The sequence below is a fragment of the Gasterosteus aculeatus genome, chromosome 7 (assembly GCF_964276395.1).
Source record: "Gasterosteus aculeatus chromosome 7, fGasAcu3.hap1.1, whole genome shotgun sequence".
NCBI lineage: Eukaryota > Metazoa > Chordata > Actinopteri > Perciformes > Gasterosteidae > Gasterosteus > Gasterosteus aculeatus.
Window position 1 is genome coordinate 28978919 of NC_135694.1, and position 25761 is coordinate 29004679.

At 44.0% G+C, this 25761-nt stretch overlaps 3 protein-coding genes across 5 annotated transcripts; 1 reads left to right on the forward strand and 2 right to left on the reverse strand.

Annotated features, from left to right (window-relative positions):
* Window positions 1–41: 41 nt before the first annotated feature.
* On the reverse strand, window positions 42–15229 carry ttc3 (tetratricopeptide repeat domain 3). 2 transcript variants are annotated; one of them, XM_078106851.1, is made up of 47 exons: window positions 15046–15229; window positions 14097–14155; window positions 13963–14008; window positions 13665–13821; window positions 13467–13545; window positions 13277–13330; window positions 12850–12982; window positions 12557–12642; window positions 12237–12331; window positions 11973–12035; window positions 11739–11793; window positions 11337–11496; window positions 10962–10995; window positions 10800–10878; window positions 10363–10384; window positions 9959–10022; window positions 9699–9780; window positions 9370–9525; window positions 8940–9020; window positions 8729–8838; window positions 8468–8594; window positions 8166–8288; window positions 7992–8090; window positions 7625–7717; window positions 7468–7532; window positions 7220–7356; window positions 6760–7080; window positions 6193–6462; window positions 6064–6104; window positions 5692–5742; window positions 5530–5603; window positions 5301–5456; window positions 4501–5029; window positions 4283–4351; window positions 3945–4094; window positions 3645–3784; window positions 3345–3413; window positions 3164–3260; window positions 2767–2870; window positions 2598–2676; window positions 2288–2389; window positions 1814–1962; window positions 1617–1731; window positions 1420–1518; window positions 1163–1270; window positions 956–1048; window positions 42–844 (listed from the first exon to the last, which is right to left on the reverse strand). In XM_078106851.1, exons 2-47 carry the CDS (start codon window positions 14142–14144, stop codon window positions 734–736), a joined length of 5175 nt encoding a protein of 1724 aa, XP_077962977.1. In that variant the 5' UTR covers window positions 14145–14155; window positions 15046–15229; the 3' UTR covers window positions 42–733. The 2 variants fall into 2 exon arrangements, with proteins under 2 accessions (XP_077962977.1, XP_040036929.2); XM_040180995.2 differs by having other exon boundaries at window positions 9370–9528.
* Window positions 15230–15469: 240 nt separating this feature from the next.
* On the reverse strand, window positions 15470–17927 carry LOC120821900 (uncharacterized). Its single transcript, XM_040180998.2, has 3 exons — window positions 17259–17927; window positions 16701–17003; window positions 15470–16268 (listed from the first exon to the last, which is right to left on the reverse strand). Exons 1-3 carry the CDS (start codon window positions 17661–17663, stop codon window positions 15690–15692), a joined length of 1287 nt encoding a protein of 428 aa, XP_040036932.2. The 5' UTR covers window positions 17664–17927; the 3' UTR covers window positions 15470–15689.
* Window positions 17928–18331: 404 nt separating this feature from the next.
* On the forward strand, window positions 18332–25544 carry rabgef1 (RAB guanine nucleotide exchange factor (GEF) 1). Of its 2 annotated transcripts, none has more exons than XM_040180996.2 (9): window positions 18332–18631; window positions 19217–19411; window positions 19512–19717; window positions 20653–20819; window positions 20896–20977; window positions 21106–21238; window positions 21938–22029; window positions 22555–22811; window positions 23184–25544. In XM_040180996.2, exons 2-9 carry the CDS (start codon window positions 19230–19232, stop codon window positions 23601–23603), a joined length of 1539 nt encoding a protein of 512 aa, XP_040036930.2. In that variant the 5' UTR covers window positions 18332–18631; window positions 19217–19229; the 3' UTR covers window positions 23604–25544. The 2 variants fall into 2 exon arrangements, with proteins under 2 accessions (XP_040036930.2, XP_040036931.2); XM_040180997.2 differs by lacking the exon at window positions 18332–18631 and adding an exon at window positions 19016–19127.
* The last annotated feature ends 217 nt before the right edge of the window (window positions 25545–25761 follow it).

Consider the following 25761-nt stretch of genomic DNA (forward strand, 5'->3'; position numbering starts at 1 on the left):
CCATGTCATTTTAAGGCCATGAGGAGAATGGAGACAATGGGTGACGGTTCGTCAAAGGTATTTAATGCAGAGAGTCCGTCATGTAATGTAAATGTGAAGGTGTTCGCGAAAGCTAAAGAACAAAACAACTGGCAGATACAAGTCACATCGACATACTAAACTGACTTTTAATGTTATATTATACCAGGCAATGACTTACATGGAACAGAATGTTTTAAACTCCCCATGTTTGCGTTCCTTTTTTAATGAAACTTTTCAGCATAATGACTCATTACATTTGCCATTTTATTCACATCCAGTTATGACATTTCTTCAACATACTATACAGGGACTAAAGAAATCTTTCAAACTTATTTTATCAAGTCATTTTGGGGGAAAAAGTAATTGTATAGAGTGATAATGATTAACAGTCTTACCATGGTACATTATAAAGTTAAACATGAAAATGGAATAAGTAGTGGTCAAGTCCGTTCGACAAATTCCAGAGCCAATTTTAAAAGATCCGAAATAATAAATTGTAAACTCTGGACCATCTGAGGTGTGACAAAGATCTGACTGAGACGATGTCAAACACCAGATGTTTAGTTTATTATCATTATTAAGTGTTGAAACATCGCCTGAACATTCAAACAATACAAGAAAAAAGAAGCTAGCGTATGCAGATTATGATTAAAAGAAAGGAATGAGATAAAAGCGTGTGGGTGAGTACGTGAGGGGCGGCAGGGCCGCGTTTTCACGGAGCTTGGCGTCTTCTGGCAGACAAGGCAGGGAATTCGTCGCTTAAGATTGCTGGATCTCTGCAGGTGGGACAGGTTCTATTCTCCTTCAGCCACGAGCGGATACACTGAACACACGGCAGGGACGCTTTTAAAATCGGTGGACTAAAAGTCATTAAAAATTGACAGACTTCTAAAACACGCTTCATTTAGAATAACGTAAGAGTGTCTCCGCTCACCTCGTCGTGGAAGCTGTGGCGGCACTCCAGCACGCAGATGTTGCCGGGATTCATGTCCTCGTGACAGATGATGCAAGGATCCTCGACGTTCAGCTGCAGACACACAAGCGCAGAGTCCAAACCGGTCGTGTTTTACTGACACACAAACAGTGGTGGCATTTGTTTCTTTCTCTGACGTCTCGCTGACTGGCGGCGTCCTGGACTTACTGCGTTGGGGGGTGTGTCCCTCTTTTGTTCGGGGGGCTGCCAGGCCGGGGGGGCATGAAACAGGGTGCCGTACTTCGACGGGCTCTCGCTTCTCATGACGTTTCTCTCCTGTGGGGGAGGAGAACAAACAATCACTGGTGCCGATTCGTGGGATTGAATGAATGAATCTTTAGGGACTCGTCGTAAGTTGTTTATGGACGGCTCTAAAACGCCAATAAATCCGAATAGAATAAACTGTTGCAGAGACAAAGACTCACTGCGTTGGTCTTTTGTCCGTGTGCTTTCCAGACCGGGGCGACCCCCGGCCACGCGGTGCACGGAGTCCTCGCGTTCGATGCCGCAGCTTTAGGCTTCTCCTGAGAGGAAGAGGGGCCGAAACAATCAGTGGAGTAAATACCCCCCAAATACCCCCTCAATAATAGGGGTCTTCACAAAAAAAAAAAAAAAAAAGTACCTGATGGTCCAGGATCAGCTGAGTCACTCCGCCGACCATTTCCTGAATGGTCATGTTGCTAAGGTTACCACCGCGGGACGAACGGAACTCCTGGACAAACCTCATGAAGTCCGACCTGAACACAAACACGTGTCACTGCTTGCAGTTGTTCAAGTAGAGGAAAATAGTCAACATCTACGTCAGAGATCCAGCGTTACCTTGTGTAAGCGGGGAAGATGGCGGCAAGGCGCTCAACCGACTGGTCAAACACCGTGTTGTGTTGCGGCTCCACAGTCCTGGACGCGGGTCGGAGCGGAGGCGGAGCCTGAGCGGACGCCGCTTCAGACGGAGGGGCGGCTGCCGCGGACTGCAACGTTAAGACAGCACAGAGTTCCCTTTTTATTAGCCGTACATTACTGGGTAAAAAGCATTTCTAATATCTGATAAACATTTTCTGCTATTAGAGAATCTAAGCAGTTTATCTCGCCGTGTAGCGATAGACGAGGTGGCAGCCATAGATACAGAAGTACAAGCGATAGCAGAAGGATCTTAAGTAGCAGAGGTATATAGATTATTGTTATAACATCTAATAAGACGTTTACAGACAGTGGTATAAAAGCAGCAAATCTCCAAGCTTTTTATGAACAATGCATCAGCAGCACACGCCGTGCTGGTGGGACTGGTTCTCTTACTGGTGCAGCAGGAGAGTCCGACTGGCCGTCGACTGCGAGCGGAGCCCATTCAGTGAGTCTTCTGCCGCTGTTCACTTGATCCAGCTGCTCCTGATAAAGCGCCTGGGGAAAATATGAAGGCTTACTAAACATCTGGATCAACACACGTCAAACGTTGCGACATCCTGCTTATATATTTATACTTCTTTGAGGGATTTATTTGGAGTGAAGCTGGAGACGCCGTGGTGGTACTTTTAACAAAGAGCAGCTCTAGAAGCGTTGCAGTGTGCGATCATCTACTCGTGTTGCTGCATGAGACGGACTCTGGTACCTCAGCACTGGAGATTTTCTTCTCAACCTCTTGGACATTCACTCTCCAGATGTTTCTAGCCACTTCCATCTCTGGGTATCTGGACAAAGACGAAGGGACGACGCACAATATGAACACATCCGCCACCAGCCGGTCCTTTCAGAATAAAAGCGGCGATTCGCCGTCTGACCTCTGAGCCGCTTCGTCCAGTTTGTTGAGCAGAGCCTTGGCGATGGCGAGGTCCGTGTACAGAGCGTACACGGCCTGATCCCGGCTGCTCTCCACCATCCACACCTGGAGGAGCACAGTGATGGCCGTGAACTTCACAAGCAGGATCAATCACAAGCATAACGGGAGAAAAGGCTATTTAAAGTACATGTATACCAGGTGGATATGCATTTATTTTATCATTAGGTTTATGAGCATGTCATCACTATTTTACTTTAAAATACCTTTAAGTTGTTTAAACTTTACACCCACAAAACAAAAAAGCTCTTAACATTGATAATAAATGGATTTATTCAGAACGCTAGCAGCTGACTCCCTTCATATTAAATCCGTGTCACAGCGGTTGAGGATCAACCTACCTTAGCGGTCTGACACCTCCTGGTCGCCGCGGTAACCAAGGCCTTACAGCGATTGATCTCCTCCTCCATGCTCATCTTCTCGGCTGCTGACTGATTGCTGAAAGGAAACAACGGAGGGAGAAGAAGAAGTGAACAAAAGAAGCTGAGGAGCTTTAGTTTATGCTTCACTATTGACACCTACCTATACTCAAGGAAATCACTCAGCTTTAAGTCGAAGTTGGCTTTCCTCTCCTGGAGGCTTTGGGAAAGTCTTTGCATGAAAAAAAGACAAATGACAAAACAAAAACATTAGAAAAAAATATATAAATTTACTTTGTACTGAAATAAATCATTTAAGCTGCAACAATAAATATACTAATTGAATAATTCAGCACACCAATATAATAATGTCCCAGGAGAAATGTAGAAGTGGAGAAATACTCTAATGCAAGTACATCCATAATGTACTCAGGCACAGTACTTAGTAAATGTACTCTGTTACCTCCCCTGTTGCTCCCCCAGCTCTTCAATCTCCATCTTCAAGGCCCTCAGTCCTTCCTGGTAGGCCTTCTTCTCCTTCTGGTCCTTCCTCACCTCCTCTTCAAGCTTCTGCTGGAACAGAGCCAGCTCCCTGTTGGTCACCTTGACGAGAGGAAAACATCAGTTGACAGGTTTTTATGTACTTTGTTGCAAAAAGTCATGATGACGAGACAAGGTTTGTTGGATTTGTGGTTCATTATTTTCTTATGTCAATATCTAAAATTGGTTCAGATTGATCGATTGTAACTACTTGTGGACTTACTTGAATATTGGCTTTGATTTCCTGAATATCCTCCTCGAGGACGGCGATGTCTTCGTTGTGTCTCTGGTTGACTCTGTCACAGCCGTTCAGCATTTTCTTGATCTGCTTCTCCAACTTCCTGTAGTTCTTTTGCTTCATGTTGATGTCACCCTGGAAGAAGAACAGGACAAAAAGGGTCAACTACAACTTCATGACTTTAACACAGAGCTCCACAATGAATTCCAACCAGTTTTAATAACGGCGCCGGGGCGATTGTCAGTCAGTCCCTTGCTGAGAGAAGCCTCTGGGGGACCGACTGGGGACTCGGGTAGTAACGCACGAAGCTGCACTGAACTCACCGGGCAGCTCTCAAAGCGCTCGTACATCTCCGTGTTCACCGCCACACCCCTCATGTTCTCGTGACACGTCTGAGAAGAAAACGGAAAAAACAAAAGCCCTTGAAACGTCTCTCACACACAGTTCAGCAGCTGCTGAAGCTGGTTGATTGAGAACGGTGGATATTGTGCACGGCAATCTAGTTTTCATACTTCTTTGAAAGGAAATGTTTGGTATTCACCTGTACGTGTACATGTTTCTTCAATAAGCCATCATTGGTTGTCACCGAGGACATTTCTGAAGGTCCGCCATCCAGCTCCAGATCCAGCTCCCCGTAGTCAGTGGCTAAAACGTAAGGGGGGAGAAGTTCCCGCGGAGGCGCCTGGGAGCTTATTACATAAGGATTTGGCACGAAGGGATGAACGTCAGTTTGTGCCGGAAAATAACTGTCCAAGTGGCTTTCGAGAGCAGATTCAAGCCCCCCGTTCAAGTAAGGACCCAGAGAGACCGAGCCGGGATCCGTTATTACATCCAAGTCGTCCAGACTGGCTCCCTGCGGCGCCTGCTGCTGCAGGCACATGGCGTGCTTCATCAGGCCCACGTGGCTTCCGATCTTTATGAAGCGGAGGGATTCCAGAAGGAAGGACTCGAAGCCGCCCGCCTCCTGCATCTTCAGCTGAGCCACGGCGGGGAAGTTCACCAGCTCGCCGGACAGCAGGGGGTCCTCGGCCTCCAGCGGGCCGTGCTCCTCCAAGATCAGAGCGAAATAGCTGCCGAGACATTCAGATGTTAAACGTCTAACGAGGGGAAATGTACATTAAAAATACTTCATGCAGGGGGGGGAAATGCAACTACGTGCATGTTCACAACAGCTGTATTTGACTGGAGTATTTTTATTGTTAAGATGTTTTGACCGTGAAGTCATTTGTGGACTGGTGACAGTGAAAAGAAAAAATTGTATAAAATGTAATATTATAGTAATGCATCATATCATGTTAGTATATAAAAACTAACTAGTATATATAAAAAAATTGTACTTACTCGTACAAACTCTCTTTTGTCGGGTCAGGGTTGTTGTCTAGAATCATTTTATAGTGACCTCCGTGTCTCCTGCTGTTGTACTGCTCCTCAAAATCAGCCACTTCCTCTCGAAGGTGACTCGGTACACTGAACGGATCCCCCGGGTGAAGGAACGATCTGTCGACACCAAATCCCGTTGTTACGCACGAGAACGGACAATAAAACCAGTGTCTGACGTGGGAGAACTTACAAAGAATCATCTTCAAATAAATCTTGTTCATCGGCCGGAGTTGAAGCTCTCGTCCCGGGGAAAACGTAATAGGCCTGAAAGGAAGAGGAGAGGCGACACTTTAGAGTCACGCGATCAAGACGCGTATTCTCTTCACAAAGCAGCCATCCCGCCCGCACTCACCCGCGGCTCTTTGGCTTTCTTTTTCCGGCCTCGACTCTTCATAGGAGATTTCTGAAATCGAAAAAGCAGAGTAAATAAGGGAGCGGGAAGAGCCACAAAGTGAAAAGTGAGCCTTAAAAATCCCTTTAGGGTCAACTACTTGTACTGCTGCTGCTTCCGTCACCAGTACAATACTTCTACTAGTTAAACAACGCTGTCCACGTAATAATGTGAGCTGGACCCAGAGAACGTGAGAAGAAGCCGTTTCCATTTGTTTCCATTCATTATGCTAAGCTACGCTAGCTGGCGTAGCTTAGCTGGAGTTTCAGAGCATTTGGCTCTGAATTAGTTAGCATAAAAAACAAAAACACCATCATGGCTCCAAAAACTTACATTTTCATTTTCAGACTTTTTTATGACTGAACAATGTCCATCTGAAAAATAAAAGAATTGGGAGTCAAATCACCACCAACAAATGAAGAAGCCTTCAAACCACATGTTTGAAAGGTGAACTATACATACCCATATCAAAATAGTCATCCAGTATTTGGTGGCAGGTGAGATATTTGTCCCTATGCTCCTCCAGAGTCCAGATAAAGAGTCTCATGTCATGTGGTGGGGCTTGTTTCAGGTGCTCAGTCACCGTCACGCTGCTTGAAAAAAGCTCCGTCCTCGTGCCGAATTTCTCTATAATCGCGTCCTGCAACGGGCCAAAGTTGAGCAGAAAAGACAAATCCAGCTGCTCCAAGTGCTCCGCGTGGCGCTCGATGAAGGATCTCGCAGCGTTCAGACCTACGGAGAGCAGCGGAAAACGTGGTGAGACTGGAGGACAAAGTGTGGACAGCAAAAAAAAAAAAAAAAAAAAAAAAAAAAAAAGATTGAGACCAGACTAAAATTACTCCTGAGTTATCGGCTAAAGAACCTAAAATGTGTGCAGATTTAAATGGGACCGGTTCTAATAACGCAAACTGACGAGCAAAGTCAAAGTCGACGGTTGAAAGGGACCCACTTCAGAAATACTCAAACTTAACTACACTCTGCTATTCATCCATTCAACATCCACTTGTTCATCACATGAGCCACGCTGACCTGCGTTGTTGAGCTGGATCACCCATCTGCTGAGTTTGGGATTCATATCCTCACAGTCACTGAGTAGGTGTATAAGGACACGAGCCCAGACGCGATTCTTCCGCTCCAGCAGCAAATCGACCGCCTGCCTCAGAGTCGCCAGCGGCTCCTGCTGCAGGTTCAGCATCCTCCCCGCGACATGGTTTCCCCTGGAGGAGTCCAGTTCCAGCCAGGGCCTCAGGGCGGCCGCCAGGTCGGACACGTGGAGGCACTTCTCCTCCCTCAGCAGCTCCACGTTCTGGCTGGTCTGCAGGAGAACTGGATCCCTGTACACCCGCCAGGCTGAAGACACAGAGGATACAAAAGGGACTGAGCAACACTCGTTGGTCAAATATTAGAGTTGCCTAATCTGTGTCTGCAACTGCAGGAATATAGAATAGAGGTGCAATAAAAAGGCAAGAAGCTTCAAGCTAATCGGTACCTTTCTGTTGACTGTGGGTCGCTGGGTCTTCCATCTGCTGCAGAATCTCGTCGTTTATCGCCTGCTTTTCTTGAAATGACAGCTTATGCTGCTTCCTCGTGAGCTTGTGCTCCTCTTTTGATTTTAACTTCCTTGGACTGAGAATTAATAGAAAACAAAAAAGGGGGAGTTATTTGGAAACCAGGTACCTGTCAGCATGTGATACCAGAAACACTACAGTCATCCCGGTCTTTTGGTTCTCGACTCACCTCGAGCATTTCTGATTCAGTTTGGGCTTCTTCGGAATCTGTGGTTTAGAGATGGCAGCTACAAACTGAGAGGAACGAGACGCAGGTCAACGCTGGGATTCATTCGCGGCGCGGCGACTCTAAAAAGCTTCCCCCCGCCCGCAGAGATCGTTCTTACCTCGCACTTCAACAGCCCCGTCGGACGAAAGAGTTGGATCTTACAGATTTTACCGAAACAATCTGGAGTAAAACACGACTCTTTCAGAAAATCCTGCACCAGAAAGAAAAAATAATAATTAAAAGGCTGGAGGCAAGAAAGGTCTCCATGATCACAGGGTTAATTTCTACCGATATACGACCGTTTCTCGCCCTTGAGGTAGTTTCATGAAACGTCAACAAATACATGAAAAGGTTAAAGAAATAAAAATTATTGAAGTAGTATCTCAAAGATTTTCCTCATTTGAACCACATATACTCTATACACCTGCACATATTATACAGGTATTAATGAAGTTACTAACTCCATAAATACACAGAAAATGTACCTTTTCATTTTTGTCAGAGAAGGCCGTCTTGAGGCTCTTCCAGCAGGCCGTGTGGTATTCAAGAATGCAGCTCTCACAGCAACATATTCGAATGTAGCCCTAAATTAAACAGGCATGTTATTCCAATTATTGTTGATAGTTGTTTTCCTTCCGTGTTTCACGGCGGACACTTACCTTAAAATCGGGGTCGGTCAGGTAGATTTCAGCTTTCAGCGGAACGAGGCATTTCTCTAGTCGACAAATGGCATCGGGAATAGGAGGGAATTTGCACAACTCTATAGCCTGCTCTAGAACTTCCTGAAGAGAGAAGCAGAAAATACAAGTTGGGTAACCTGCATATGCAATCACACTTCAGAATACCCAAAAAAAGAGAACTGAGAGCCATAAATACATTACGTTTTTATACTTGCTGAATGATTGCAACCAAATCAGCTTTTTGAAATAGATACAAACAAAGTAGCAAGGAGACAACTTACTGTTAAATACTCCGGCTGTGTCTCTTTGACAATCTCCTTCGTTAAAGGCCAGGTGAGTTTACCCGGTGTTATTTTATTCTTTACCGTCTGCAGGGAATCTGAAAACTGCGCCAGAGCGAGAGAAAACCTGTCCAGCGGAGACATTACATGTCATTTATCCGAAGTGACAATCAGTGCATTTCAACCATGAGAAATGGTTTGAATGATTGGGGGTGAGAATCAAGATGGCACAAAGCGGTTTAGAACTAGAAGCTGCTGTACCGGTTCTCTCGGAGGAACACCTTCCCCACAGCGTAGAAAACTAGACACTGGAACGTCCTCTCCTCAAACGACTTGATCTTCTCCAGAAGCGTTTGAGCTTCCACAAGTTCCTGTGTGGGACGAAGCGAGCTCGCATGTAATGTCTTCACAACTCAATCAATGGAGTTATCCGGTGCGCGTACAAACTATGAAGAATGTACTCCCGAGTTACCTCAAGCTGGCCGATTTCCGTCAGAGCCAACGCGCGGCCGTACAGCAGCAACAGCACGTCCAGGGTGGAAAGGCCGAGCTCCTGGGAACGCAAAAAGAAAACAGTTACAGCTCAACGCAACTCCGGCGAGCCGAAAGCTGCAAAAGAGCATTTGAAAAATGTTCCCCACAAACAAAAGTAACATTTTGTAGCCAATTTGTTCAATTCTATGGTCCTGGGTAAATTCGCTCATTCTATAACGCAGCGTTCTTTTCATACACTCTTGATACAATCTTCACCTGCAAAGTAACTAGTGAATAAAGGCCTTGTATAAATATGGTTGCCTGAAAATACAATATTGCCCTCTGCAGATAAGTTGAAGGTTGCATACGATCAACACAAAGTACTGGAACATAAAATGATGCATTTGTGCTCCTCAGAGATGCGCTACCTTGGCTGGGCTGGTTTCCAGTAGGACCAGTGCCTTCCTGAAGGCCTCCTCTGCGTTGCGGCTGCGTAGGTCAGCCAGAGCCGCGTGCGCGTCCTGCACCATCGATCTCAACTCTTTGCACACGGCCGCCTTATCGAACGGCGTCCGCTTCTGCTTCTGCTTGGATGAAAGACATGGAGGAGCGGGTCAGGCAGCTATTTTACTGATACGGCTACGACTTTACGGCCGTAGCCGGATGACCGGACGTCGAGATGCTCTTAAATAGAGTCACACCGGACTCGTAATCAGGGAAACATGTGGATCACATGACATGTTCAGCACAGCCGTACCTCTTCTTCAGGTTCCTTTTTCATCTTTGGTATCTTCTTTGGTGAGCTGGCCACTGATTTCCCAATCTTTGAAGAAAGCTCACTGGAAGCACATTTTTTTTAAGTTAAAAGAGTCTGAAAGGAAGATTCTGACCCCCAGATTATTATTATTATTTTTTGTTTTTACTTTGAGCCTGCGAAGAAAGATTATAATTCCTCTGGTTGAACCAAAGGGCAGCTGTTGAAACAATCATTTATAAAAAATAAAAACATCCACTAACCTTTTAGATGGTTTGGGGTTCTTAGAGCTTTCTGACTGTGCAGGCTTTTCATTTTTTTGTCTCACTGGAGACAAGAAAAAATTTTTAAAAAGGTTTTCAATATCATGAACAAAACATTAAGATGTACATGCAGGTAGGTTTATGTCAACGGCATAATATATGATGTGTGATTATATGTAATAATATAAACACAGGAGCAAAAGGCTACTTAGTAAACATGGATACAAAAAATGCTGATTTGACTCGTAAATAAATTTGCTTTGTGTTTAATGAGGACGGAAAAGCAGTGTGGACTCTTTAATGCCCTTGTGTATTTAAGGAAAGAAGACTCATAGTGTAACAGTAACCAGGAACTGAACCCGGCTTACAGAGCAGAGTGTAAGAACCTGTTGGGATGAACTCACCTTCCGGTTTGACCTCGGGAACCTGCAAACACACAAGTGAATAATGAACAATGAGCTGCATCGAACTCCAGCTAAAGCCACACGGAATGCAAAAGATCAGAATTTATTGTGGAAGTCAGCTGTTCACACACGATCTGCTGTTATTTTTTTTCTTTATTTGGTTTGAAGAATTAAAACAAAAAAGTGAAGATAAAAAATTAAACAAATTAACATTCAAAGTATAGTGGAAAAAAAGAAAAAACGATTGTGAAGTGGCAATTATGGCAGTTATCTAATCTAAATTAACAATTTTGTGAAGAAGGCCAATCAGACTTTTCTTCATGGCGACCAAATACACTTGTTTGTTTACGCTCGATTAGCTTCACAATACACATTTATTCATTCATTTATACAGCATCACATGAAGTAATCTCACAAAAAAAAAAAAAAGGACAAACCTTGGTCTGCGGAGGAGGATCATTCTTTTTATCAACTTTCACGAACGGTGGCCATGGAGTTTTGTTAGGGCTCTGCGTTCTGTCAAAGGAAGACAATCCATAAGCATTCTGCCGTTTACCTAATCGAGTTGTTTGTTAAATGTGTAAAAGTTCTACACGTACCTTTTACCGTTTTTTTTTTTCATAGTCTGTGAAACTGAAATCAAAGTAGACAAACACACGTTTCACTTATGGAAGGACAGCGACGGATCAGTTTACACACATTTACAGCAAATGAGACAGTTGTCCTCAAATCGGGTTTTTTGCATCTTAAAACTTGTTTTTCTATAATGGAAAAACAGATGTTCTACAAGAAAAAGCTTGAGACTGTAAAGCTGCTCTCCTGCCCTTTATTTTTGAGGCATATGAAAAATGAGAAGACACCTAAATCTGTCATGTTTGTGCTACATGCGTGTCGGCTACGGTTTGCACCGGTTTCAAAGCTACAAATGTGGCCAATTAAGAAGAAAAACTGGGATTGCGGAGCAGAGGAAATACCGTTGGCGCTCAGCGCGTCACGGAACTTCAGGCGTTGTTGTTCCAAGTCTTTCATTCCCTTGTGGTCGTCTTTACAGAGACTCTGGGCCGTGGCGTTTGCCTCGATGGCCATCCTGACCTCTCCCATGGAGCACAGAGCCTCACAGTAGCGGTAGTGACCCTGCAGACAACAAAAACCCCAACACGTCACTCTTCTTGATTATTGTTTGACTGACAGGAGTGCCGGCGAGGCCGATGGGCGCGCCGGTGACTGTGCAGGCGTTTGGTCATAAACCAAAGTACACGACTAATGAAAAGGCTGATGACGACTCTGGATGAAGTCAGAGGATTAAATTACGACAACTCACACCGTGGGGAGCACGAGTGTTTACATGTTGACTGGGTGATTAGAGAGAACCGTACCTTGGCCCAGAACGGTTCTATCAGAGTAGCACTTTTTCCATCACAAGCCGCTTTTCTGTAAAAATGTAAAAGTCGGGTTTGGGTTTCAACATTTCTCGTGAGCTTGGACAAACAAAAAGCATTACAACGATTTCCCTGCTGCAGCTCATTCTCTAGTGAGACATCTTTCACGGTGGAACTAAGTTTCCAACTGATTCTTTGTACTTTACTTACAAATGTATATTTGGTACTTACAGATATTTGTGGCACCGAATATAGCATAACGCTCGGTTTCCATAAGCTATGTGGTTGTCGGGGCTGGATGGAGAAGACAATACATTTCAGTTACAAAAGTACACAGATTTACCAAATCATCATCTAGTCCAGCGAGCTTGGAATCAATAGTTTGTGAAACTTGTGTAGTTTATTGTTCGTAAGAGGAGAGTCGTTAAATCACCTCTGAAGGACGTATTGATCGTATGACTGCAGACTTAAACGTAATATTGAATTTGAACTTACTAATATTGGATGGCTTTGGAATAAAAGAGAACAGCGTCCTCATACTGCTTTTTCTCAAAGTTTTCGTTTCCTTTCTTCTTCATTTCGTCACTTTGCTGGATGAGAAACCAGACAAAGCACATTTAGTTTGGGGGTCGGGAGCAGTACAAGTTTTATTCAAATCAAACATTTGATTTGCAGTGTGTCGGTGCGTTGTTGACATGCAGAGCTGGTATGAAGCTCAATATGTTTCACTGTTGAATGTTCTGTATATTTAAAATTAAATGTGAACCGTTTCATGCGGATAGCCGATAATCTATTGATCTAATCGGTCGTCTTACCATTATTAGATGGGTGGATGGTCGAGACATCAGTGACCTCAGCGTCTTTTCCAAGTCGGTTCCCATTTCATGAATGTACTTCGCAACTGATTAAAAGAAAGCGACAACAGTGCGTGTTATCCATCAACATACGAGCTCTCAGAGGCTTCAAACACGCTAATATGAAAATGTAGGAGTTTCATCTATATGTTTTTTCTTTTCTTTTTTCCAAACACAATTCCTTAGAAATGTGATCACAGTGGATAAAGCGGTTTGTGGTGAGAGGCGCTGGGCAGAACGGTTTGGTATTTTACACTCTGTGTAGATGAAGAGCATGGTGGTGTGGCGCGCTCTCTCGTCGCCCATAATCCGGACGCGTTGTGAAACGTAGGGTTCCCCGGTCAGCTCCAACCACCGCAATGCTTCTTCCAAACCTCCATCGGAACGCTGAAGGTGCAAAGTCAGAGAAAGAGAAACATTCAACTCCATCGAATGTATTGATTACATTCACCTCAAATCAGGTCTTTTGCTAATACTGACTACTGATCCAATACCAGAGTCTTTTCACCCCCCAAATTTAAAATCCACAACAAAAACACAATACAGGTAAAGTTTTAGCAACAATGTGGACGATGCAACCAGAAACTGTCCAATGATCCCAACAAAATGACTTAAAAACATTTCAGATTGAATGAAGCTCTTTCATATTAAAATCACCATAATCATTTATTGGAGACTTACCAAGTTTAACAAGTTGCTTATCTTCACAACCTGCTTAGTCCGGTCCTTTTCCACCTGAAACACAGATACATTTTGTCAAAAGAAAAATTGAAAGCATAGACAGAGTTTTTATTTATTGTTATCCATCATAATTAACCCCTAAACTTTTAGTTACCACTGGTTCCACAGTGAACACTGAAGTACAACTTACGGTTCCTTTCTCCAGGGCTCTGAGAATCGTCTCCACTGTTGAGATCTTCTGCAGGTTATTCAGACCTAGTTCATTGTTGCTAGAAGGGGAAACAAACTCTTTAGCAATTTCAATATTGATGATTCAGTTTAAAAAAAAAGGTGTTATTGATTGGGGGTTTTAAACAAATGTTCAGACCATATTGAGAGGTTCACTTACTGTGGGATCAGACCCAATTGTAAAGCCCAGCAAAAAATGGCGCTGTACTCTTCACGTTGCAGCAGAATTGGAAGCCAGAAGACACAAATTCTCATTCGCCGCCCGGCATCTTTTCTGGTCTCAGGAGGAACACGAATCCATCGCTCAAACACCTCCACTGTAAAAATAATAATAATAATAACCTAAATATCTCATCAAAGCATGCAGACACTGCATGTACAATAATAATAACGAGGCTAAAGCATCGTAGCACTGCACATCCATATGAACGGTACATGAAGATGAAAGTGTTCCTCACATGGTGGACGCAGGGTGAGAATCTGGTCAAATTTCCTTATTCGTTTCTGAGAGAGAGAGAAAGTATCAGTAACATTTAACAACATGTGTTGTCTAAATGCTCATTTTATTCTGATTACTGGTGTAATAACTCACAGGAGTCAGCTGGTCCTCCCATTCACAGTCAGAATCAGAGTCTGACATTTTGTCTGAATCTGTGAGAACATTTGCATTAATCACTCAGATCAATTACATGACTGAAGTAGACGTCAACATTGCAGGTCGTCGAATTGTATTCATTTCAGTGTCAAAATCATTGGAAAACATGAAACAATCACACTTACAACATATCTTTATTTTGGTCAACTCTACATTATTGACGTTTTGGGGATTAAACTGTCTACTAGTATATCAAGTTGGAATGAGCAGAGCCGTATCACATCAAGAAGTAAACTGCAACATACACGTTAATGTAATATACTTCATTCAAAACAGTGAACATTTTAGAACTTTTACAAGAGTAAAGTTACATTTCGCTGAAACATACTTCTACGAAAAAAACAAAGCAGGACTAATACTTAGAATAGCATTCAGTGCGTTATTAGTTGTGTAATTATGCATTGAATTACCCCACACACACACACACCTGTATTTATCTCCGTGTATTATCGATCACACATTTTAAAATCATAGCAAGTTATGGGTGTAGTTTATTTTTAATCAAGTAACTTATAGACCCATTACTTCTGGAAGGTGTGTTTCGACACAATGGAACGGATAGCTAACCCTCCCTGTGATGATGTCATGTTTTAAAACTTTTATGACGTAGACTGATAGTTTTAGAAAAAGACGAACGGGGAACATTGGGAACGATGAATGATTGCGTATTGTACCAAGGAGATGAGTGGTTTTTCAGCGTTAATACCTCTCAGGGATTTATGCAACTTTTACCTAAACGCTCGACTGGTTATTTCAATGTTAGCATTTTTAGCCCATTTATCAGCTAATCTGCGTAGACGAGCCGAGGCGAGCCGCGCTGTTGCGAGTCAACGTCAGCCACGTAAAAACGCGCGCACACACGTCCTGAACGAACAGGAGTCCATACCTTGTTCTTTTTATCGTGTAAACACCTCAGCAGCACGCTGTTGTCCTGTTCATGCTAGAGTGCGGAAGTCCGAACTGTTCACGTAGCTCACGCAGCGCCGCGTGTCATCAGCCGAGGCGCCCACGTGACAGGGCGCGAGAGGTTCAAGAGCGACTCTTCCGCCTCTTCTTCTTCTTCTGCGTCTTTTCCTGCGTTTCTGGCGGGCTTCAAGCATCTTGGCGGGAAGGTTTCCCCCCAGTGGTCAGTCTTTTTCATTCGTATTTCGAATGACGTGGCAGTGAAGTTGAAAAAAGTTTTGTAAAGTACAAGAACTTTTTCCCCCTCCCTTACATGTTTGTTGACATTTTAATATCCTATTTCATTCTTCGGTAAGAAGTATTTATAGTACACTGAAACACACACTGAACTGAACAGATAAAACAAATTTATTTAACCTGTATTTATTGTCATGTTTTGATAAAATGCGGTATTAACATAATCCAGTTTTATTAACAATGGAGCTTTTTTAAGGGATTTACTTCAGGTAACTCTCATTACAGCAGCATAAAGGTGATATATAGATGAAGTATAAATGTGGTTTAATGTATTTTTCAGTAGAAGAAATACAGTAAGTGAAATCAGCTGACAAGGCCCATTTCAAATTTCTAATTAGTCTTCAGCTCAAAGTCGTCCTTCTGCGAGAGGAGGTTGTGGAAGAACTTCTCAGAGTACAGGAAGAAGTGTCTGTTCCGCTCCAGGTCCTGAGCATTGATAATACGAGTCACCAAAGCTTGTTGTAAGGCCGGAGACTCACAGGGGTGATGCTGGACTTTGTGAGTCACGTTCCTCCCCGGCTCGATGACTAACAGCCCCTGAACATCCACGTGCGTCGCATTGTCGGGACACTCCGTGTTTACCACAACCCGGGCGGTGGTTTCATTTCTTCTCTTTGGCACATCGAGTCCAAAGTCCGTTTCGCGGCCTCTGCTAACGTCAGCACTCGAGTTGGCCGACGTCGTCCTGTTAAACGTATCGGTCGAGTCACTGGCCAGGTTGCTATTAAAAATGCATTTGCTTGTATTGGTTCTGCTTAATGTGTTAGTTTGTCCCGGTCCACCCGCCGGAGTCTCCTTGATGTTGCTGTGCAGATAGACGGTGTAGCCCTGGACCAGGCGGCTCAACGCCGTCTTATAAGACAGACGCAGAGACTCGACGGATCCCCGGGGCACAGACTTCAGGCGAACCTGTTGGAACAAGATCAGACCGACTCATCGGATGATCCTGGTAAACCAGGGTGTCTAGTTTGTCTTATTACGACTTGTTATGTTTGTGTCAAAGCTATTCAAGTCAAAAACACATAATAACAACAACCCTTATCAGATATGAATGTGGCGTATCCTCCTCTCCCCATAATTACATTTTATCACCTTATTCTATTTTTTCCTATTAACCTACATTTATTTTGCACTTATTTTTATTTTGGCCTATTTCATATTTAAAAAGGGTAACATTGAATTGTGGGTTATGTGGAGGCCAGGTTACCCCAGCTTATTGTTTCTGCTGTATTGCTATTAACCCAATGATTCAGTAATTACCAATCGTTACCTTTTAGATGCTTGAAATGAAAAAATGCTTCTCAACTTAAGTTTACGCCTTATTTTTTTGTCTTTCCTGACCTGGTGAATCCTCACGTGTAGATGGAACGCCGCTCCCGCCAACCACTGCTGCATAGACACCGAGCTCATCCTCTTCCTCGTGGTCATCCTCTCGTAGTGGTCGATCAGCTCCAGATTCAGCCAGTCGTCGTGAAGCTCCGTGGCCTCAGCCATCTTCTCGTGGTCGTTGGCGATGCCGGGGATGAGGCGCAGGTAGCTGTGGACGATCCGGCCAATTCTCGAAGCGCTGCTGATGCCAAAGATCCTCCTGGGCTGGGGTCTGGGAGCGGGTGGGTTCCCCCCAGTGGATCCTTGAGCTCGGACCTAGTGCGATAGCATGCATCTGGAATTCTGAGCTTCAGTTCCAGTTCAGCATCATGTGATACAGTTCAATTATATATGATGTAAAAATATATACGGATTGGCCTATTTCCTAATAAGGAATTAGGATTTTTTATGTTGCAGCTGTTTTAAGCCTAATTTGACTTGATGCAGCTTTTTTTTTATCCTGCAGAGGAGAGGAAATAATAATATCTTACAGACAATATATATATATATATGTATAGTTTTAAAACTTACTTGTTGGGCAACCTGGTCAAAAAGCAAAGACAGAGCCAGAGCAACCACCCCGACCCCTCCACCGGTGACCCGGGCACTGCCTCCCAGCTCTCTGCTCAAGTTGAGGCCGAATGCGGCCTGCAGCTCCCCGCTCATGCTGCGTCGCGAGGAGGCGTGTTGGTGCTGCAGAGCGGCCGAGGAGTCCAGCGAGAGGAAGGTGGTGAGGACGGGATCCAAGGAGATATCGGGGACGACGCCGGCGTCTCGAGCCACGGAGAAGAGCTCCTGGACTGTGGCTCGAGACGGAAGACACAGAGAGCGACCCGTCAGGATCATGGCTGCGGGTCGTCTGGCTGTCTGCTCGTTATCCGTGTCTCTGACCCCTGGAGTGTTTATTTGCCCCCCGGAAAGATCGTCACCCAACATGAAGCTATTCTAGAGCTGTAGGTGGACAAAAACACATAGCAGGGGAGGAAGTATTCAGGAAGAAGAAAAGAAAGAAGAAGAAAAGGCATACCGTTAAATGAAATTCAATTAATAAAGTAAAGTGCCTTGAATTTTCTCCAAGATTGAAAGCGCTTAAGTGTGGCTCAGCAGCATTAAACACTGTCTAATGAAAAATAGATATGCAACACAAATATTGCAGCAGCTATAGGCTTTAATAACCTGTTTGAACAGATACATTTGTCTGAAAGCACAGCTGTTTTTCTAATCAGTTTAGACTCAGAAACAAGCATTGAACATTAACCCTAATGTCAATAAGCAGTCAGCACACTCACGGATAGATGTGCTGTCACTTCTGTTTTTAAGTGTGGAGCTATTTCAAATTATTAAAAAATGCTTGGTAGTGTACTCTATATTACATAAATAATCTTTTTTTTTTTTAACTAGAAGGGTAGTGCAGTAAAAAGTACTGTGTAGATGCACTAAGTAACATTCCATCACAGTTTAACAGTGCCTTGATAAATAATAACGTTCATAAACTATCTATCAAAGATCTTTCGGGATCAAATTAACCATGTAACCATTAAAAAATGTCTCGAATTTATGCTCTCTCCTTTGCGCATGACCGGTGAACCGTGACGTCCTTTACCACGCCTTCAAAACTAGCCCCTCCCCCTAATGCGGAAGTAAACAGACCTTACACTGGAACCGACATTACCATGCGAAACAAATCGTCTACATTCAAAACGGTTTACTCCCGACTTCCACCCCGCTCCCACGTTAGGATCCAGAATCCAATAAATGTTTGTAACGTTAGTTTAAACCTGTGACCTCATCGTCATCACGTCCCCCCCGTCCCCCCCGTCCCCCCCCTCCACCCCCCCGACAGCGACGAGGAGGAAGTGCTCGCGCTCCCGATCGTGGAAACACGTTCATTAACGTCGCCGCAGGTGAGTGAAGCAGCGCTGTTGACGGGTTGAATGAAATGTGAGCGGGGAGACGTGTGTGATGTCCGCTGAGCTAACGGGGGGGTTAGCTAACGTTAACCCCCCCCCCCCCCCCCCCAAACATGAAGCAGCGGGGGGACACTAACGTTACTTAAGTTATAAGTTAATGCTCCCTCTGCCGAGTTCTGTTATTAAAAGATAATTCACGATTCATTAACAGCAACATTACAGAACATTTGAAGGTTGTTGGTCATCAACGTGTTTAACTAGTTGTGTGCTACCTGGTAGATGAGTGTGTGTGTAGTATATAGCACTGCATCATATATTCTTAACTATGAATCTCTTTGGAAGAATTAGGTAAATATCCACTGGATTAGATTTCTTTCACTACCGTGAACACCGTGAATACCTGATTTGGGACAATAATCATTAACATATCGGTGCATAAAGAGTTTCTCATCCAGCTGCTACAGAGCAAGATCACTCATTGACATAACAGGTAATAACGTCGTGTTTGTGTGAGTTGGAAGGCCTCTTCTCTTCTCCGAATTGTGGCAAATTCCCCAATCGGATGACAAATCTTTCCAGGTCGTGCGGCATCATGAGTCAGCGGGCGGAGCGACGAGGCGGGATCCACGTGGACCAGTCGGACCTACTGTGCAAAAAGGGATGCGGTTACTACGGCAACGCGGGTTGGCAGGGCCTGTGCTCCAAGTGCTGGAGGGAGGAGTACCAGCGGGTACGGCAGAAACAGATCCAGGACGACTGGGCCTTGGCAGAAAAGTAAGACCATCTGCAACTTCCCTTCCTGGGTTGAGAACATTTCCGATCGCCCTTGCGGTGTATTGGAACACAGTTTTAAAAACAAGTCCTCGGGCTCCAGGTTGCAGCGGGAGGAGGAGGCAGCGTACGCCAGCAGCCATGGAGCCCAGTCCCACTCCCAGTCCACGGCACCACAAGCACACCCGGGGCATGCCTCACTGGGATCCTTCTCCAAGTTTGAGGAGAAGAAGACCAACGAGAAGACGCGGAAAGTGACCACCGTTAAGAAGTTCTTCAGCCCCTCGTCGCGTACTGCTCCCAAAAAAGGTACGTCTACTTATAGAGCAACTTGGCACACCTGTCACTTTGTTGCCCAACTCACAGCTTCAAACCACGGAGACGGTCGATTGGTTGACTGCTGTCGGCTGCAGGATGACATTTATCTTTTTGGCCCTCTAGAGCGCCGGATCCAGCTGAGTATCTTTCTCTTTTTTAAGCAGAACATAAAAAGGAGAAGTTGAATACAGTTTTGAAGAACAATTATCACAGTAAAACAAAACAGAATCCACCCGTCCTGCTAATGGGTCCAATGCATGTTAAAGGTAAAAATAATAATGTAAATATAACGTGAAGCAGAGATTAAGGTAGTTGGTTGGAGGTGCGGGACAGAGGGGCAGATGAGTGCAGTTAATCTGAGAGATTAGAGTCAGGACTCTACTGTGGCCGCCTGCACATCTCATTCACAAAAACGCTTCTGGCGCTTCCCGTGCAGCTTCAAAACGCTAAAGCGTTCCATTCATTCCGTGGTATGTTTTACATCACTACATCTCAGAGGTAGACGTTGTCATTTTTCACTGTACCGCTGACTGAATCATTTGTACTATTTAGAGATACGGCGTTCTCACTAGAATACGACGCATAGATGAAGATTTTATAAAGGAGTTAACGTGCAACAAATGCATTAATGCAGCAGGAACATCAGGTGGGACAGTAAACATTTTACTGATCAATACTTTTAACTACATTGATCCACGGCAGTGATGCCAATGCAGCGGTGTCCTGTGTAGTGGAGTATCTTAAAGGTGCTGTATTGGTACTGTGCCTGCAGCAGGGGGTGTGATTCGGTTTGTCGGGTTAGGCGAGGCTGCAACAAATCGCCTGGTTCTCTCCAAATGAAAGAATACACCAACTGTCCTGGAAACCGACTGCAGCCTCCGTCTTCACACACATTGCTTTTTCCACCTGCCGTTCCTCATCGTCAGAAACCCCAGAGGGCAAGTCGCCCAGTCCGTCGATCAGCCGCCGTGCCAGTTTAGACACCGACCAGGTGTCCAAGGACTTTGCGGACTACTTGAAGAATCTCCAGAAGCCCGGCCGGGAGATCCAAAAGCAGTGCCGGGCTTTCATCGTGAACATGTCGAGCAAGAAGGTATGAGTTGGCATGTATGTGTGTGGGCTTTGTGATCGACGTTTTGTTGATGAGCTATTCACTTCCTCTCTGTCAGGACCTGGGTGCCGACGAGCTGTCTGAGTGTGTTCAGGATTTCTACCAGAGCTTGGCCGACCGCCTGATGGGTCACTACAAAGGTCGGTGCAGAGACCTCCGTAACACTCAACAATTATTTTCTCCCGGTAACAAGTTCTCGGCGAATCGGAGCATGAAGAAACCACTAGATGGCGGCATAAACAGGATCCGATTCCTCTTTGTTCTCCAGCCTCTTCAGAGTCTGTGGAGCAGGTGATGGACCAAGTGGAAAAGTACATAATGACTCGTCTGTACAAGAGTGTATTCTGTCCAGAAACCACCGACGATGAGAAGAAGGACTTGACCACACAGAACCGGATAAGGTGGGCAGTGATGTTTCGATAGTGATGATATTGTGCATAACCGAGCCATAAAAGATTGATTGTGTCCGGTTGGATCTCTTTATTCATGAATGTTCTTTTTAAGTTGTAAAAATGTCAGGACGGAAAGAGACAAAGCAATTGAATAATAATAATAATAATGATGATGATAATAATAATAGTAATAGAAGAAATTCCCAGTCATTGCTAAAATAAACTGAAAAGGTCAAGCTTCAAAATTTGTGCAGATTGAAATAGGAACGTGGTTCTTGTTTCAGTGTCACTGCACAATAACGCAGCCTCTAAAAAGCCGGAATCAACAGTTGACGTGTTGCTTCAGCAAAGCAAATCTTCACAGCAGACATAGGAGATTAGTTTAGGATATTATTAGTAGAATATCAGATATCATATTCTGGTTTAACTTTGTTTAGAGGAACGGCAGCTGATTTTTCGTGTGACATTTTGTGGATGTGTGCGTCTCTGAGCATCACTGCGCCACCCTCGTTTTTAGTCGTCCCACAGTCTGTGGAAGCGGAGTGTGTTTAATTATGCAGCAGCGCTCCCGTCATTATTGGCACGTGAACGCGGAGCGACAGCTGTCGGCTTGCTTTTTCACTCGGGGAGGAAATTACTGGACTGAAATGTGTAGCGTAGGCGGAAGTATTAATCTCGAGGCTTAATGAATTCGTCTCTGTGCTGCAGGGCCTTACACTGGGTGACCATCGAGATGCTCTGTGTGTCCATGGATGAAGAAATCCCCGAAGTCTCTGAGAACGTGGACAAAGCGATAACATGTCAGAGTTGTTCTTTTACACACATGCAGAAGATGAATCTTCATTATTATCCATATATGTAATGGAATCAGCTGTGACAACAACAACCCCCCAAGTTTCCTCTTTATCTAACTCAGAAACATGAAGACACATTGAACAGCGTGTTAACAAACCTGCAAATGTCACTCCGGCTGAATGTTAGTACCGACCTTTACTCTTAAATACCATTAAAACCACACGATCTGCACTTAAAAGTTAGTTTTCTTTGTCTGCCTAATAAGGTGTGTCAGCTGACGTCAATCAGACAGGGACACGCTGAGACATTTTTAATATACTGTAATAAAAGAGCTATTTTCAAAGCTAAGACAGTCACAAAGACTGATAAAAGAAAAATAACGGTGTATTAATTTGGCTCTGAATCAGGGTTTTAACTGGAACCATTGAAAATATTGTCTTTTTCCCTTAAAAATTCTGCAAATAGTTTTCTGTCAATTAACTAATCAAAGTCACTGACGATTCGTGCGCCCGTCCAACCCTCTTTTCCAGACGTCATTGAGATGGACTCGAAGAGGGTCCCCCGGGACAAACTGGGGTGCATCACGCGTTGCAGCAAACACATCTTCAGCGCCATCAGGATCACCAAGAAGGAGCCCGCCTCCGCCGACGACTTCCTGCCCGCGCTCATCCACATCGTGCTCAAAGCCAACCCGCCGCGACTTCAGTCCAACATCCAGTACATCACCCGCTTCTGTAACCCCAGCAGGCTGATGACCGGAGAGGACGGATACTACTTCACCAACCTGGTGGGTCCTCCCTGCCGTCTTCTCCTACCTTAATCCTGGACACGGTCTGAGGGGCCAAATAAAACCGTCTGTGTTAAAAAAAACTGTGCCTTTTCCAACTGCACATCGATGGTGTCTACAGAGGGAAGCGCTGTTTGGTTTAGCATATTGGGCGCGAAGTTTGATCTAATTGTGTAAAAATCGTCTTTTTCTTCAAATGAGGAAAATGTGTCTCCCAGTGTGACGTTTGCAAACAAGAAGAAGAAACCTTTTAAGCAAAGACGAGCTTTAGTTCTGCTGGTTTGCAGCAGTTTACATTTTTATGCTAAGCTAAGATCCTCTCACCCAACTCTAAATATTGGTGGTGTCTCCCCTGTCTTTTTGGTCCGCTAGTGCTGCGCGGTGGCCTTCATCGAGAAGCTGGACGCTCAGTCGCTCAACCTTTCCCCGGAGGAGTTCGAGCGCTACATGTCGGGCCAGGCCTCGCCGCGCCGCGACAGCTCGGAGGGCGGCCGCGCCGAGCCCCCGCCGCCGCCACCGCCGGTCGCCATCAACCCCGTCCTCGCTCAGCTGAACCACAACCTGGAGGCGCTGTCGGGCCTCGGCAGGCGGCAGGACGCGCTGATGGAGGCCGCTCGGGGCCTGCAGGCCGACCTGCTCTCCTGGCCCGAGAGCGTGCAGCGGGAGGTGGACCAGGTGCTGGAGAAATACCCCCTGGAGGTTCGGTCTCGCACCCTTTCCGCCATCGACGACAACAACGTGGACAACGACAACCTGCCGCCGCCGCTCACGCCCCAGGTGTTCGCCGGGTAGGGGAGGCTTCACTAACATTTCAGAGGAAAGAGAGAGCAGCTCTCAGGTACGGTCGATTACCTGGATACGTTCCTTCATCCCCACTTCGTGCTTTTACTCCACTAAATTGATTTGGTAAATTTAGTTACTGTGTAGATACAGATTAAAAGTACTTAATTTAGTTAACTTATACATTATAATGTATTGTTATAGGTTAGGCTAACCAGCAGTATATAAAGCAACTGAAATGATATATACTTTAGATACCAGCTGCTACATCAATGTGATTAACACGATAAACATCGTGTACTTCTGGTCAGTGACAAAAAGAAAAGGGACCAAAGGTCACCGGGAGAAACTCAAAGTGTTGACCAACGTGACTCTTCTTCTGCTCTTCAATCACATTTGCTGGTTTTTATTTACCCTGGTACTTGGTTTGTCTGAAAAAACAACAGCGAGTCTGTATTTTGGTGACGTGTTGTGTGTGTGTTTTTTTAATCTCCATTAGAGAGGTGAGGTGGCAGCGTGGTGCAGTACAAAGTGCTCTTGATTTAGAGAAAGATGTGTACGGTACGATGAACTAAACGTATTTTTTCTCAAAAAAGACCATTTTACGACTTGACTTTTGGAAGTATCTTTTCAAATTGACACGATTTGTCTCCCGTCATCAACTCCTGTACATTTTTTTTCCAAAATAAGGTCCCATGGCAAAAATCTGAAGGGGAGGGACTTCTAAATACGTTTAACATGTGTGTAAAATGTTGAACATAAATCCAGCTGTAACAAATTTAGAAGAAACACAGAACCACTGTGGAACAATATTCTCATCATTGTTGAGTATGAAAATAACTTTAAGAAGCTCGTTCTTTTATCTTTAGCAACGCAATGATTTAACGTTGTTCTTTGTTTGTAGAGTCGACTGTATTCAACAGGCTTTCTGCTTATTTACCTTCATCATTAATCAGTTTTTGAAATACAAAAGATGAAAGAAAACTAAACCACAATATGTTTTAAATATTGATTTCTATGGTTTGCATATTGGCGGTATGAGATTGGAAAGGATTGTCTGCTGCCCAACACGTGGTTTTGTTTGCGTGTTGACTCATTTGCTTGAGGATCTTTTTAGTATTTTAATTCAGCGACTTGTAATACACTAAAATAATGTATTACTGTAAATTATAATGTGTACTTATCAGGGCCCTTTTCGGCCATTGACGGTCAATAATGTAAGAAAACCTGAAATTATCCAGTTAATTCTAATTTTATCCTTTGATGTCGTTTAAAAAAAAAAAAAAGATTATTTGAAAGACCAGCGTGCTCTTATTTTGAAAAAAAAGGCCCAATGAGTAGGTGGTGTCAAAACCATCTGGGGTGACTGCCAGTGACACAGGCAGTGTAATGCAGTGACAAATGGTGAAATGAATTGAGACCGAAAGTTTCATTGAGCAGATTTATGAAGCTAACTTTTGTGTTCACAATAAAGTTATTGATGAGAATCACATTTCATGCGTTGCGCTGAATGACAACAAAGCTCTACCGAACTAGTGTGTAAATATTCAAATGAACCACATTGTACTAAATGTTGGTGAATGATGCTGATGTTGGAAAAGGATGTTGACAGTTTGAAATAAAATAAAGACACCGAAGTGACACTAATTGATCGGAGGTTTGAGGGGTCGAGGAGACGTTCAGATTCAGTAAAAGTACCGATGCCACACAGTAAAAATTGAAATAGAAAATGTTAAAGCATGCAGAGAGTAGAATTAAACACAAGCCCAGAAATACTAAATCTATAAAAGGTCACTGCTTTGCTGTTGTATATTTAAAACTGTTATCTAATGCCTTCTTTCACTACAGAAAGTGTTTATTTGGCAAAAATTATAAATATTTTGTGGTTTCAGTTTCTGAAATGTGATGTTTTGCCTTTCAATAAAAACATTTGAAAATATATTTGTTACAAAACTGATCTCTCTCATTTTTTTTTTTTTCAATGCAGAACTTTGTCTTGTAACATGTTATGTGTAAAACCTCCTTGTGGAAATATTACTTATTTATGTTCGCAACATTGCTCAACAGACAGATTTACTGAAGAACTGTGCTTGAGTACAGTTTTATAATACTTTATATTTGTTACTCTAATACATTACAGACATTTCATATTTTCTATTTCGAAATTTAT

Excerpts from the sequence above, each read along its gene's own strand:
- ttc3 (XM_040180995.2), bottom strand. The coding sequence starts at position 14,144 with ATGTCAGACTCTGATTCTGACTGTGAATGGGAGGACCAGCTGACTCCT. Across the intron at positions 7,357-7,467 it reads CTGAATCAGAAATGCTCGAG|TCCAAGGAAGTTAAAATCAA; the intron begins GTGAGTCGAGAA and ends ATTAATTCTCAG. Across the intron at positions 5,457-5,529 it reads TTATTTGAAGATGATTCTTT|ATCGTTCCTTCACCCGGGGG; the intron begins GTAAGTTCTCCC and ends TGGTGTCGACAG.
- LOC120821900 (XM_040180998.2), bottom strand. The coding sequence starts at position 17,663 with ATGTTGGGTGACGATCTTTCCGGGGGGCAAATAAACACTCCAGGGGTC. Across the intron at positions 17,004-17,258 it reads TTGACCAGGTTGCCCAACAA|GTCCGAGCTCAAGGATCCAC; the intron begins GTAAGTTTTAAA and ends CTATCGCACTAG. Across the intron at positions 16,269-16,700 it reads TACACGTGAGGATTCACCAG|GTTCGCCTGAAGTCTGTGCC; the intron begins GTCAGGAAAGAC and ends TTGTTCCAACAG.
- rabgef1 (XM_040180996.2), top strand. The coding sequence starts at position 19,230 with ATGAGTCAGCGGGCGGAGCGACGAGGCGGGATCCACGTGGACCAGTCG. Across the intron at positions 19,412-19,511 it reads GACTGGGCCTTGGCAGAAAA|GTTGCAGCGGGAGGAGGAGG; the intron begins GTAAGACCATCT and ends CTCGGGCTCCAG. Across the intron at positions 20,978-21,105 it reads CCTGATGGGTCACTACAAAG|CCTCTTCAGAGTCTGTGGAG; the intron begins GTCGGTGCAGAG and ends TTTGTTCTCCAG.